At 34.0% G+C, this 14,170-nt stretch overlaps 1 protein-coding gene and 1 long non-coding RNA gene across 2 annotated transcripts in view; one reads left to right on the top strand and one right to left on the bottom strand.

Moving 5' to 3' along the window:
• LOC145246058 (rho-related BTB domain-containing protein 1-like) overlaps positions 1-14,170 on the top strand; it is a 160,268-nt gene that overhangs the window by 105,590 nt on the left and 40,508 nt on the right. The window contains exon 4 of the mRNA XM_080107899.1: positions 3,504-3,695. Within this exon, the coding sequence (XP_079964025.1) occupies positions 3,504-3,695 (192 nt within the window). The remainder of the gene's footprint in view (positions 1-3,503; positions 3,696-14,170) is intronic.
• Positions 1-14,170, bottom strand: part of LOC145246059 (uncharacterized) — an 80,851-nt gene that overhangs the window by 56,167 nt on the left and 10,514 nt on the right. The gene's annotated exons all lie outside the window — the stretch shown is intronic.

Below are 14,170 nucleotides of genomic sequence, written 5' to 3'. Positions count from 1 at the left end.
CTCTGTCAATTTTAAGTCTACAGACTCGAAATTTGATATACAGGGTACTGAGATGTGGGAAAATCCCTCTGATTGGTTTTCGGGCAGAAATTTGGTGATTAAGGGGTTAAAGTTCAATGATTTGACCTTTGAGAACTCTACCAAACTCCTCCGACAATTTTGGGTCTAAACACTTGAAATTTTAGATATAGGTTCCTTGGACATGGATCTAACTTAATAACTTGATTTGAGCCCCAAACTGTAAATGTTAAGGGGTCATAATAGGGGTCAAATTTAAAATAAATTTGACCTCTGCGGTCTCTACCAAATTACTCAGCTAATTTCTGGTTTAAACATTTGAAATTTTACATAAAGGGTATTCAGAGATAGGGCAAGCTCTTTAGCCGGTTTGGATCGAAAAGTTTTAGTTACCAATGTACAAATGTGCATATGTATGTATGCTTACATGTCTGTCTAAAACTTTCGACAGAGACAACGGATTTTCGCAAGATCAGTATCGTTTTAAAGTTCGACCTTTCAGACGAAAAATATTGAAAAATTGACTAAAAACACTTGGCCATGCAGGGCACGCATGCTAGTATATATATATATATATATACTTAATGATGATAATTAATAAAGAAACTTAATGACGTTGCACATTCTTATGCTGGCACGCCTATTTCGTTTTGTGAAGCAAAATGGCGAAGTGAACAATTCGTCATAATAAATCTTTAGTCATCACAAAACCCGATAAAGGTTCTGGCGTAGTCATAATGGATCACCAGGATTATGTCAATAAAATGTTGACTATTTTGGGGGACACCTATAAATTTGTCAAATTAGGTCCGGTAGATACTCATGATTCTACTATTTCTATCGAGACCAAGTTCCAAAAGCAACTTGTCAAATGGGTTAAAAGTGGTGTTTTTCCCACTTCCATTTCTAATTTAATTCGTCCCACGGGTTCCATCCGCCCCCAATTGTATGGTTTGCCTAAGACCCATAAAGAGGGAGTACCGTTGAGACCCACACTATCGATGATTGTGTCCTGTCAACATAATTTAGCAAAATGGTTGACAAGTATTTTAGAACCTGTTTTGGAACGTTTTAGTTCATTTTGCATTAAAGACTCTTTTAGCTTTGCTAACTTTATGCAAAATTACACTCATTCAAATAAATTTATGTGTTCCTTTGATATTTCTAGTCTTTTTACATGCATTCCTTTGTTAGAGACGATTTATATTTGTGCTGATGCCTTATATCGAAGTAAACTTCCGACTCCTCCAATTCCAGAAAATATTTTTGTAGAATTGATGAAGTTCGCCACTATGTCGGTAGAATTTAGTTTTAACAATGTTATGTGCAGACAGACAGATGGTGTGGTCATGGGTTCCCCATTGGGACAAGCTTTGGCTAATATTTTTATGGGTTTTCATGAACAGGATCTATTGTCTGGTTTATGCATACCATACATTTATTTTCGTTACGTTGATACCTTTTGCTTATTTGACAACGAGACGAATGTGGATGCTTTTTTTGTGTCTCTTAATAACGTTCACGGTAAGGAAACGAATTCTACTCTTCCGTTCTTAGATGTACTTGTGTCTAAGACATCTTTGTGTTTTCTTACTTCGGTTTATCGTAAACCAACCTTTATGGGTCTCTATACTCGTTGGGACTCTTTCTGCCCTATAAACCAAAAATATAATTTGATTAAGACATTAACACATAGGGCCTTGATGATTTGTTCCAGGGTTAATCTGGATGACGAGTTGAAATTTATTACAAGGACCCTCTGTAATAATGGTTACCCATCGGATATTGTTAAAACTGTTATTAATAAGAAGGTTTCCAATTTCTATAAACGTAAAAAAAAAATTACGGTTAATAAATGTCCTGTTTACCTATGTCTACCTTGGCTGGGCAACATTAGTGACCGTTTTGCCAAGCAAATTTCTGTGTCTGTACAATGGTGTTATTTTGCATCTAATCCTCGTGTTGTTTTTTCAACCAGGCCTATGTTGCCGTCTATTCGCAAAGATGTTCTTCCCCCCCACCATAATAATTCTCTTATTTATTTATTTAAATGTAGTTGCAGTGCGCACTATGTTGGGTGAACATCACAAAGATTAGATTTTCGTTTGAAACAGCATGTGCCTTCGAAAATTCGTTATGCAAATTTATCGCCGTCGGATGTTTTGAATAATACGTATGGTTCTGCGATTTGCGACCACCTTATAAATAACCATGCGTGTGCCACGAATTTCAGTGTCGACATGTTCACTATTTTGAGCAGGTCGCACTCTCCATATCATTTAAAAATTCTAGAGACTATTTATATCAAGTCGATGAGACCTTCTCTTTGCAAGCAAAAAGAAAATCTTCTCGGACTTAATTTGGTCTCTATGTAATTTTGTTTTCCCTGTTTATTTTTGATATATTTTTTTTCTCCTTTCCCTTGCCATATTCATGACTTTATTTATTTTTTTTAATCGATTTGGCTCTGTTGAGCGAGGATCGAAACCGGGTTAGCTGGCCTTTATTTTCATTTTTTATTTTTTAAATAATCATTATGTATATTGGTCTATATGTAGCCATCATTAAATTCTGTACCCCTCGAAAGATTTTCAAATATATATATATATATATATATATATATATATATATATATATATATATATATATATATATAATACTTTCCGGCTTCAGAATCAAAATGAAAACTGACTTAAAATAAAACAAATTATGAAAACAAGGTAATAAAATCACAATGTTCATTTTTGTTGCTATATGACAAAAGAGTTTTCAAAGATAAAAATTAAGTTTGTTTTGTATTTATTCATCGAAAAAAGAAACACAATAATTATTACAGAAAGACGCTTTAAAAGGTAATGTGTGAAAGGTCAACTTACATCAGTATGCAAAAATAAAGTGAGAACGTTCAATATGATAAAAATGAGGAAGGAAGAGAAGCTGTTATTTAACATAGGAAGGGGGCTGTCGGTGCTTTAGACTGAGTTATCTCCCTGTGGCGCCCACCCTTTCCCTTCCTCATGGTCACAAAATTTAAACATGGCTACCTTCAGCTCGCTGTCATAAAAAAATTGTTTTTCCGCTATAAAAAAAAACAAAAAAAACTACTTAATCAAATTAAGTGAATTTTTTTTCAGAGAACTTCATTCCATAATGGGTACATACGATATAACTTTTTTCAATATTTTCATTTTTAATGTCTTGATTAAACTGTACAAGTACTAAAAAAGTTTTCTTCTGAATTTGTTTTTTTTTTTAATTTTAATTTTTTTTCTTTGTTGTTCCCTCCTCCGCCATCTTAATGATAGATTCCATTTTTAGTTTTATTTTTTGTCTTTTCAAGATTTTATTTTTGCTTTTATTTTAATTTAAAAAAAATCATCTTTCTCTTTGGCTTCAAAAAATAAGAAGAATAGTAATGATAGGACAAAAAGAATGCTTGATGATGAATTCCATTCTTTTTAATTCTTTAATGTTTCCCATTTTAGGGCAGACATTGTACTCTTGTGCTTCAGCGTCGTCAAACCGTCATCACTCGTTAATGTGAAGAAGGTTTGGGTGCCCGAGATCCGTAAATATTGCCCAACGACACCAATTGTCCTTGTTGGAACCCAGGCTGACATGCGGTACCTGTATAACACAGAGCTTTATAGAAACCTGGAGAAAGGACTTTTATACAGGTAAAGAAATATTAGAACAGCCTTCTTTCTATTCTTTAAGCATTATAGATTGTTTTATTGTATGAAATTAAATAAACATTGCCTTGAAACAGCTGTGAATAACTTTGATATCTTTGTGTATAATATTTATTTGGAATGCGATTTGAAAATTTTTTTTTTTAATATTAGAACAGTCTTCTCTTTCTTTAAATATCTTGGAATATTTCATTGTATGAAATTAAGTAAACATTGCCTTGAAACAGCTGAAAACAGCTGTAAATATCTTTGAGTTTATTCTTTATTTGGAATAGGATTTGGAAATGATTTAAAGAAATGTTAGAGCAGTCTTCAGTTGTTCTTTTACTGTCTTATGCCCAATATCGTTTCATCAATGTAGATCATGAAAGCTTACAATAAACTTGTTTTTCTTTTTAATACTTACCTACAAAATGACTTATGACTCCTGAACTTGACTCATTCAAGATAAGGGTATCTTAAAATGAAACACAAGGTGAGAAATTGTCAGTGTTTATCATTTCTCTTTCAGTTGTTATATAATATATGTCTTATAATGAAAATTTATTGTCATTTCTTTCAGGGCTCTATGATCAAATTTATCTTGAGTTGACCTTTGACAATTATTTTCGCTTACTAGCCAAATAGAAAGTTACCAACAAAACCCTTTGGGTTTACTCTTTATTTGGAATATGATTTGAAAGTGATTTTAATGTCACAAATTGTCAGTGCACATCATCTCTCAGTTGTTGCTCATATTTAGAGTTTATCTTATAATGAAAATTTATTGTCATTTATTGAAGGCCTCTATGATCCAATTTATCTTGAGTTGACCTTTGACAATTAAATATTTTCGTTTACTAGCCAAATAGAAAGTTATCAGCCAAACCCTGTTTATTTGGAATATGATTGTTAGTGCTCATCATCTCTCTTTCAGTTTATCTTATAATGAGAATCTATTGTCATCTATGTATTTTAGAAATTAAAAATATTAAGTACTTTATCGTAAAATAAAAAATAAATGCTAATTATGGAATCATGAATACTGAAACTGTATAATGGTAAATTATATTGAAATAAGACATATTTTCAGTGTAATTTTATGCAATTGTGAATTTATATACAAAGAAGAACATAAGGAAAAATCTAATGAATGCAAATGGATTTTGAAATGTAAGATTTTTGGTTTTGTTTTTACTTTAAAGTGGCAGCTTTTTATGTCAAGGGAGATAATTGACAATAATATTTTCCGTATTTCTTCCACATTTATGTTTTTTTTTTTATCTCAAAATTTTTTTTCAGAAATTGATATTTTTTAAAAATAAAGACAAGTGATATTTGTATTTTTTAAAAACTTGACCTACTTAAGATAAGCAAGAGACAGAATAATATTATGGGGTGTCCCGAATTTCTTTACAAAATATTAAGTATAAATATGTTTTTTAAAGGTTATGCTTGATGATTCTTATGGTATGTGTCCTAATGCCACAGTACATAAAAAGTTTATGCAAATATATAAACACTAGAAACCTTAACTTATATACCTTACGAGGAGGACATGACACTAATGCATATTATATTGAAATAAGACATATTTTCAGTGTAATTTTATGCGATTGTGGATTTATATACAAAGAACATAAGGAAAAATCTAATGAATGCAAATGGATTTTGAAATGTAAGATTTTTGGTTTTGCTTTTTACTTTAAAGTGGCAGCTTTTTATGTCAAGGGAGATAATTGACAACAATATCTTCCATATTTCTTCTACATTTATTTATTTATTTTTTTGTCTGCTGCTATCTTGATGATGAATTCCATTCTTTTAAATTTTTTAATGTTTCCCATTTTAGGAAAATCCCAGATGTCATAATTGTACTCTTTCATTAGATTTTTCCTTACATTCTTGCTGTATAAATCCACAATCGCATAAAATTACACTGAAAAAACAAATGCACTAATACAATATTAGTTTAAAATATTAATGTTTTTCTTTTATGTGTGGGGTATAGTACAGGTTTGGTGACCCCCCCCTTCCCCTTAAATCTTTTTTGTATCTAACTAAAAATATTTTGAGGATAAGTGTGAGCTGTAGTGTATGCACCCTTTGAATGGTAGAATTTACAAAATAAATAGTAATAACAATAATAATAATAATAAGAAGAAGAAGAAGAATCTTTAACCAGGATATCTGAATAGCATGCGGTATGGAAAAGTGTGCGCTCCTCAAAAGGGAAAACTCAAAGCAATGGAAGGTATGGAACTACCCAACCAAATGGAGATGAGAGAATTAGGTGAACATGACACCTACAAATATTTGAGAGTTCTGGAAGCAGACATCATCAAAGCAACAAAAATGAAAGAGAAAATTGTAACGGAATATGCCAGAAGAACAAGAAAACTTCTTGAAACTAAACTATATAGTAAAAGCCTAATTAAAGGTATAAACACATGGGCAGTGTCATTAGTAAGATAGTCTGGACTGTTTATAGGTTGGGCCTAAGAAGAACTGAGGCATCTTAACCAGAAGACTAGGAAACTCATGATTATACACAATGCACTACACCCAAAGGATGATACTAACCGACTCTATGTGAAAAGAAAAGTAAGAGGAAGAGAGCTGATTTGTATAGAAGACTATGTAAATAACACAAAAAAAGAATTAGGAAAATATGTAATACAGAACACCAAAAGAATTATTACCACAGCAAGAAACACTGCAAAAACAAACAAGATGGAAAATGTATGTAAGAAAAGAAAAATGGAAAGAAAAACAATTACACAGGTGATTCATAAGGATAACAAAAGACGAGACTAACAAAAACACTCAAACTTGAATACAAAAAGGAAACCTAAACAGAGAAACTGAATCCCTAATAACAGCTGCACAAAATAACACAATAAGAACCAACCACATCAAAGCAAGGATCAACAAGACACAAGAAAACAGCAAATGCAAACTGTGTGGACAAAGACACAAAACTATAAACCATATAATAAGTGAATGCAGCAATGTAGGCCAAAAAGAATATAAAAATAGACACAATCAAGTGTGGAAGGCAGTACATTGTGAATTATGCAAACAACTGCATTTTGTACACCCAGACAAATAATACAAGCACAAACCGGCAGCAGTACTTGAAAATGAAAATCACAACATCTTATGGGACATGTATATATAAACAGATAAACCCATCCAAGCAAGACGACCAGATGTCATAATTGTCAACAAGAAGGAAAAGTCCTGCCCGATTGTAGAGTTTGCCGTCCCAGCAGACCACAGAGTGAAGATCAAGGATGCGGAACAAATACACAGAACTGGCAAGAAATATGGAAAATGAAAAAAGTCTAGATAAAATCATTAATAGTAGAAGCACTATATGAAAAAACTTTGCAAAAAAGAATGGGAGAAATTGGAATCAGAGGGATGGCTGAGAAGATACATCAGATAACAATAATGAAAATGGCTGAAATACTAAGGAAAACCTTGAATGCACATGAGCTACAGACACAAGCCAGACATACAGAAACTGCTACAGATGTAACGCACAAAGGGACATCACACGGAATCATGAAAACTGAAACTGTATAATCGTAAGTTAACATCTCTGCATCTCTACCCACCCCCTTTTTGTGTGTGTGTGTGTTACCATAAACTGGCACCACACAAAATAAGTGAGGAGGGTCCAGGAGGATGGAAAGACTAAGGAGAGAAAACACTAGCCAGACCTCTGCTGGATGAATGCAAAGAGGACTGGGACCTTGGGAAGGCTTATTGCCATCCAAATTCCATTGAAGACCAATGGTCGCTGATAGCGAGAAATCAATGGTAAGCGGTTATTGTGATAATGAAAATTCATCTGCAAAGTTTATTGAAAGAGGTGGAGAATACTGGAAATCTGGGGAGACTTGTTCTCACTCAAACTCCAGAGAATTCCACAAATCTTTGATGATTGTCTGTATAACTACTCCTAATGAGTAAATACTACTACTACTACTACTACTAATAATGATGATGATGATGTGCCCATGTTAGTCACCATGTTGCCGAGAATATATGTTCCAAAATTCATAATTATTGGTTCATAAACAAAACTATATTTAATGTTAACATTTTCCAAAAAATATATCTATCATAATTATTATAATTCTTTGTGTGAATTTGATGGTTAACAAGAAGGTTCTTGCGGAATTTTTAATTTTGATTTCGAATAATGTATTTCCAAATAAGTTTCCATTATAATACCTTTACTTTATATATAATTTTCAAGAACATTTTTCATTCTATTTAATCGTTTAAATTACAATCGTTTTAAACCAATTATGTCTTCGTTTCAGAATGTTGAATACAAGATGAAAAACAAAAAGCAAAATCGCACAAGTTTTTTATTTCAATTCAAGCTAGGCCGAAAAGCTGCTGAAATAACTCGCAATATCAATGAAACGTTTGGTCTAGGAACCACTACTGAACATACAGCGCAATGGTGGTTTAAGAAATTTCATGTCGGTGATGAGAGTCTTTAAGATGATGAGTGTAGTGATCAGCTATCAAATGTTGACAATGATCAATTAAAAGCCTTAGTTGAAGGCAATCCATGAACAACTCTTTGAGAACTCGAGAGCTTTTGAATTAGATGTAACATATACAATGATTTTCAACCACTTGAGAGAGATTGGAAAGACAAAAAAACGAATTGAACAACAACCAAAAGAAATGCTGTTATGAAGTGTCATCTTCCCGCAACAAAAACAACCCATTTCTTGACTGGGATGTGACTTGCGATGAAAATTGGATTCTTTACAACAACCGGCGATGCTCAGCTCATTGGTTAGACACCGATGGAGCTCCACAATACTTCCCGAAGCCAGAGTTGCACCAAAAGAAGGTCATGCTGACTGTCTGGTGGTCTGCGACCGGTCTCCTCCATTACAGTTTTTTTGAATGCAGGCGAAACCATTACAGCGAAGAAGTACTGCTAACAAACAGATGAAATGCATCAAAAACTTCGACAAAAATACGCAGCATTACTCAACAGAAATGACCCAGTTATCCTCCATGATAATGCCTGACCGCTGCAGAAGTTGAACGAATTGAGCTATGAAACTCTGCCTCATCCGCTATGCTCTCCAGGCCTTTCACCAGAACTATCATTTTTTCAAGCATCTCAATAACTTTCTGTGTGAGAAATGCTTCAAAAACCTAAGCGATATCAAACCAGATTTTTACATTACAGGCATAGATACACTTGTTTTGAATTGTCAGAAGTGTGTTGATTCTGATGGTGTTCATTTTGATCAATAAATTTTTGTTTGAGCCGAGATATGTTCATCTGAATTGAAAAGTAAAAAATCGCAGGAACTTTCTTGTCAACCTGATAAATATTGTAATTTATTTAATTTTATTTTTCATCGGAAATTTTTCCTTTTTCTTCAATAGTGAGCTGTTGATTATCTTGATAGTTTCTAATTTTAAAGATAATATTTATAATTCCATTTATATATGTGCGTGTGTGTGAATTTAGGTATGTGTGCATTTATATATATATATATATATATGTGTGTGTGTGTGCATCTGTGTGAGTTATATATATATATATATATATATATATATATATATATTTTACTTGGAAATCACCACGTATCAAGGCCCGAAGGCCACTTGAGGATAAGGGTTAATGAATATAAGGTGGTAGTATAGTAATTATTAATTGTGTAAATTGGGTAGAATTTAATTAGTTATGGAAATGGCTCAACAATAACTTGTTTACATTGGATTTGAAGGTTGTATTCAACTGGGAAGCAGGCCAACAGAACAGTGTTCCATAGACGGGCAGTTCTGGGAAAGAAGCTTCGTTCATGGAATCTGTGTTTAGATTTCTAGTCGAGTGTTTTTGTGAAAGTTTGGCAAGAGAGGATTATATTTCAATCGAGTACTTGCCATGAAAATAACAATAAAGCAAATAGCAATAGGTTGCAAGGAAGAGAAAAGGGCATTCCGATACTAGGTTTTGAAGCAGGTTTTAAACTCTATCAAGGTTGGATAGGGCATGCCAAGAGGCTTCTGACCAGATGTGACAACAGTACTCCATTTTAAGGCGTATCTGGCTCTTATACAGATAGAGGATTACATCGGTAGTGAGATATCTACAGGAGCAGTAGAGTGATCCAACTATTTTTCCAGCGATCTTGACAACAGATTTGAGGTACATGTTCCATTTCAGATCTAGAGTGAAGATTAGTCTCAGAAACCTGTCAAGATATGGAACTTCTCCAAGACAAGAGCCTGGCCCTGTCGGTGGGGCATTAGAATACACCGACTGTCCTTTCTGCAGAGGGTAAAAGTCCCTCAATGGGGGTCCTGGATATGACCTTAAACTATATCCAGTGGTGAGGCCCCAGCTTGTGGGCTTAGGAGAGTGTGGAGCCACCCTTTAATTACCATTGCTCCCAGGTCCACTCTGACCTGGAGTGGTAGTACCTGTTAGGGTCCCAACTATGGGTTAAATAGAAACCGACGTGAAAACAACAAATATATTCTATTAAAAAAATTTTTCTTCAAAATCTTTGGATTCGGCATTAAATAACCCGAAAAGGGTTGATATGCCGTAAAACAAAAACAACCAACCAACCAACCAAGACAAGAGCCATTCATATCAATTGGGGTTTGATGGGGGTCAGAGCGATTATGATGAAAGAAGAGAAGCTTGGTTTTTGATGCATTAAAAATTAACTACCTTTTTCCCCATTGCACCTTGTTCTAAGGATCAAAATAGAGAGAATCATAAAGATCTTGGTCATTGCTGGTATGTATATATATATATATATACATCGTGTATATAGATCTTGGTCATATAGGTGTATATTGTTACGATCACGCCCCACTCTTTCAAAACACGGAAAATATAGAACAGATGAATGAACAGTACATGAAAGTAATGAAACACAAACATGAGTATTAAAGTTTAAATCAATTTTATTACAAAAATAGACTATGAGAGGAGGAGGGTGAAGAAAAGAAAAGAAGGTGAGATTAAACAAAGAAGAATACAAATCATGGAGATAGGGAGGGGGGATGTCTTACGCTAATGTCTAAAAATGCCACGGGATGGGGGGAGAAATATATCAATAAAGAACAAAAAAAGAGCAAAACAAAATGAAACATAAGTTCATCGTTCATACCCCTGCTAATCCTCCATTATGAAGGAAACTGAACATATACTCTTGCCTTACCACTAACTCAACGTTGGCCCTTCACACTTCTCACATTCATCGTTTCTTCACTATTTTTTGTGCCGTCATCTCACATGCAGCACCAGAGGGGGACCACAGACGCGCTGCTTGTTTCATTGGTGGGGAATTCCGTACCCACTAAAGTGTAGCTCCATTTTTTTGGTTGACTCCGCGGAACAAAGTGTTGCTATCTAATCATCATGGCCACTTGCCGAGAAGTGTCTAAAAAATGTATTTCTTTGTTTCTTCTTCCTCCTTTTTTCTCTTTTCTCCTTTTTCATCCGCATTCTGCTTGCCTCTCTTTTTTTCTTTGTCCATTTTTGGCGGTAAAGAACCCAGAACCACATTGCGCTGCTACCGAGTGATCTTCTGGCTGACTCATCCTTATGAGGTGGAAGGGAGGTTAAGCTGTTTATTTGACTATCTCATCCTCTCTATGCCCCCTCTTTCTCTCATTACAGGTTCGACCTCTCTTTCTCTAAACTTTTTGTCTCAGCGATAATTAAAACAACAACAAAAATATTTACCGACAGCTAAAAAAGATGAAATTTAAAATTAAAAATGTTTTCTCACTAAAACACAATCTAATGCGTCGATTATGTGACAATATATATTAAGGTATATAAGTATGTGCATTTGTGTATATATATAAATATATATTTTACGTTACAATTGTTTCCATGCCAGAACGACAATTTCAAACATTATGGCGTTTGGGATTTTCACGGAGGTTACCTCCAGAATAAATGTTTTTCACATGCTCCTTTTCCGTTAAGGGAATTTTTCTTTATCTTTTTCTTTTTCTTGTTCTATTGTTTTTTCTTTTTCTTTTTCTTTTTCTTTTTCTTTAAACAATGTTCTATTGTCAAGAGTGTTTTTATTCATAATGTCTGAAGAAATGCTGGTTTTGTGAAAATTTTCAAACGCCATAATGTTTGAAATTGTCGTTTTGGCATGGAAACAATTGTAACATAAAATGAAATACACTTTTTGTTGCTATCAACACCTTTTTGAAGTCTTGATTTTGCTTATACAGTATATAAATGCTCAATTATGAAATATGATAATTTTGTAGCTTACGTTTTAAGTCATCTCTTTTTGGCTTAAAACTTATTATTATATGAAAATTTACTGGATTACACGAACTCAGTACATTACATACAAGTCTCTCTCTCTCTCTCTCTCTCTCTCTATATATATATATATATATATATATATATATATATATACACATATTGTATGTATGTATGTGTGTATATATATATATGTATATATATATTGTATGTATGTCTGTATATATATATATGTATATATATAAATATATTGTATGTATATATATATATATTTTGTATGCATATATATATATATATATTTGTACATTCTGAGAGTCCCTTAACCCTGCAGGGTTGTGGGGTGCTGCATTATTTAATGCAGTATGTCTTGGGAAAGACTAGCTTGATGGTAATCATCCCTCTCCAGGCTTCAGAGCACATACAGCTCCTGGACTTACCATATGGTCAGTCATTTTAGCACTGCCCAGACTCAACATTGCTTAACTTCGCTGATCTTATGGGAGGAGAGGGCATGTTTGTGTTAATCTCTGTAGTGTTCTTTTTTGAATGATGTTTCGGTCAATCCAGGATGTCTGAATATATAGACGTCAACCAATGAGATTGTGAGGAATGGTAGAAGGGAGAAATCATTATTTGAGTAGTGGTAAAGTGTTAAGAATATGCGATGTGTGAGAAATTACTAGTTAATTAATGACAGCTTAGATCCAGGAAAGTAGAAAAAGTATAAATGCACGTGGAGTAGAATAGGGTCGTAAGAGGACTTATGGCAGAAAGAGAAAAATTTGAGCTACGTAGGTTATGACGCTACACTCCTAGGAATAAATGTCAAGTTTTAATATTACAAAGTAATGTGTATGAAATTATGTTCTAAAGTTAGATAAAGTAAATATAATAAATTTTTATGTGCAATCTGTTGTTGTAAACCTACCGTATTTTGGTCCAGAAAGGAAAAACTGCACCTCTTTTATTATATACAAAGATAGTTATATATATTTGGGCATTCTAAGAGTCCTTTAACCCTGCAGGGTTGTGGAAGTGCTGCATTATTCACTGCAGTATATCTTGGGCAAGAATAGCCTGACGGTAACCACCCCTCTCCAGGCTTCAGAGCACATACAGCTCCTGGACTTACCATACGGTCAGCCATTTTAGCACTGCCCAGGTTCAACATTGCTTAACTTCGCTGATCTTATGGGAGGGGAGAGGGATGGTGTGTCAACGTGATTATGCCGTATATTTGTGCATATATATATTGTGCCACTTGACATTTCAGTTTTAAGATCAACATTTCTGAGGGGAAAGCGATCAGTCTCAACCTTCTAAGGAATATCAAGGAGAGGCCATTTAAGTACTTTCATAAGCACTTTGGTCAAGTATTCTAAAGGGTTGGTAAAGTAGTATTGTTTAAAATTGTCCGACATCAATCAAAACAAATGCACTATTCTCTCAGCTGAATAAGATTTTAGAGAAACAACTTAAACTGCTTTATATGATGAATGTAACAATTATGGAGATTTGGTATCTGCCGGTCTGAAACTGAAACTATGCTATTACTTGTATTAATGTTCTGTTCTGTTTCTACTGGATATTTGGTATATGTCTTTCAAAAGCTGGAAACTAAACCATTACTTTTTATTAATGTTCTATTATACGAGGGGCGTGCAATAAGTAATGTCCCTGACCCACTTCCAGTTGTCTGATCTAGCTGAAATTTTGCATGTGCAATGATCTATATCTCTACGGGTTATGTGGCAAATTACAGCTCTGAATTAATTGTGGTTTCTGTTTTACTGGTGTTTGAACTGAGTCAGGTGTGAAATGGAGCCTGTTGAATGTCGAGCAGTGATCCGGTTTTTGTATTTGAAAGGACACACACCACAGGAGACTTTTGATGAAATAAAAGAACCTTATGGTGATAATGCCCCATCATATGACCTTGTAAAACGCTGGCATTGTGAATTCAAACATGGCCGGAAGTCTGGGAAAACAGCTCCCAGACCTGGTCGCCTCACCCCTTCTGTCATTGATGAGGCATCTGTTCATCAAGTTGAAGCTGCCATTTTGAAAGATCAGTGCATTACTATTCGCCAAATAGCCCAAAATGTCAAGATTAGTACATGGTCTGTGGAAACTATCATTCATGACCATTTGCATATGCATAAGGTGTCTGCCAGATAGA

Source organism: Euprymna scolopes, chromosome 23 (genome assembly GCF_053919585.1).
Source record: "Euprymna scolopes isolate OS-2025 chromosome 23, ASM5391958v1, whole genome shotgun sequence".
Taxonomy (NCBI): domain Eukaryota; kingdom Metazoa; phylum Mollusca; class Cephalopoda; order Sepiida; family Sepiolidae; genus Euprymna; species Euprymna scolopes.
The sequence above is the reverse complement of the archived record's forward strand: the minus strand, read 5'-3'. Positions and strand labels throughout refer to the sequence as shown.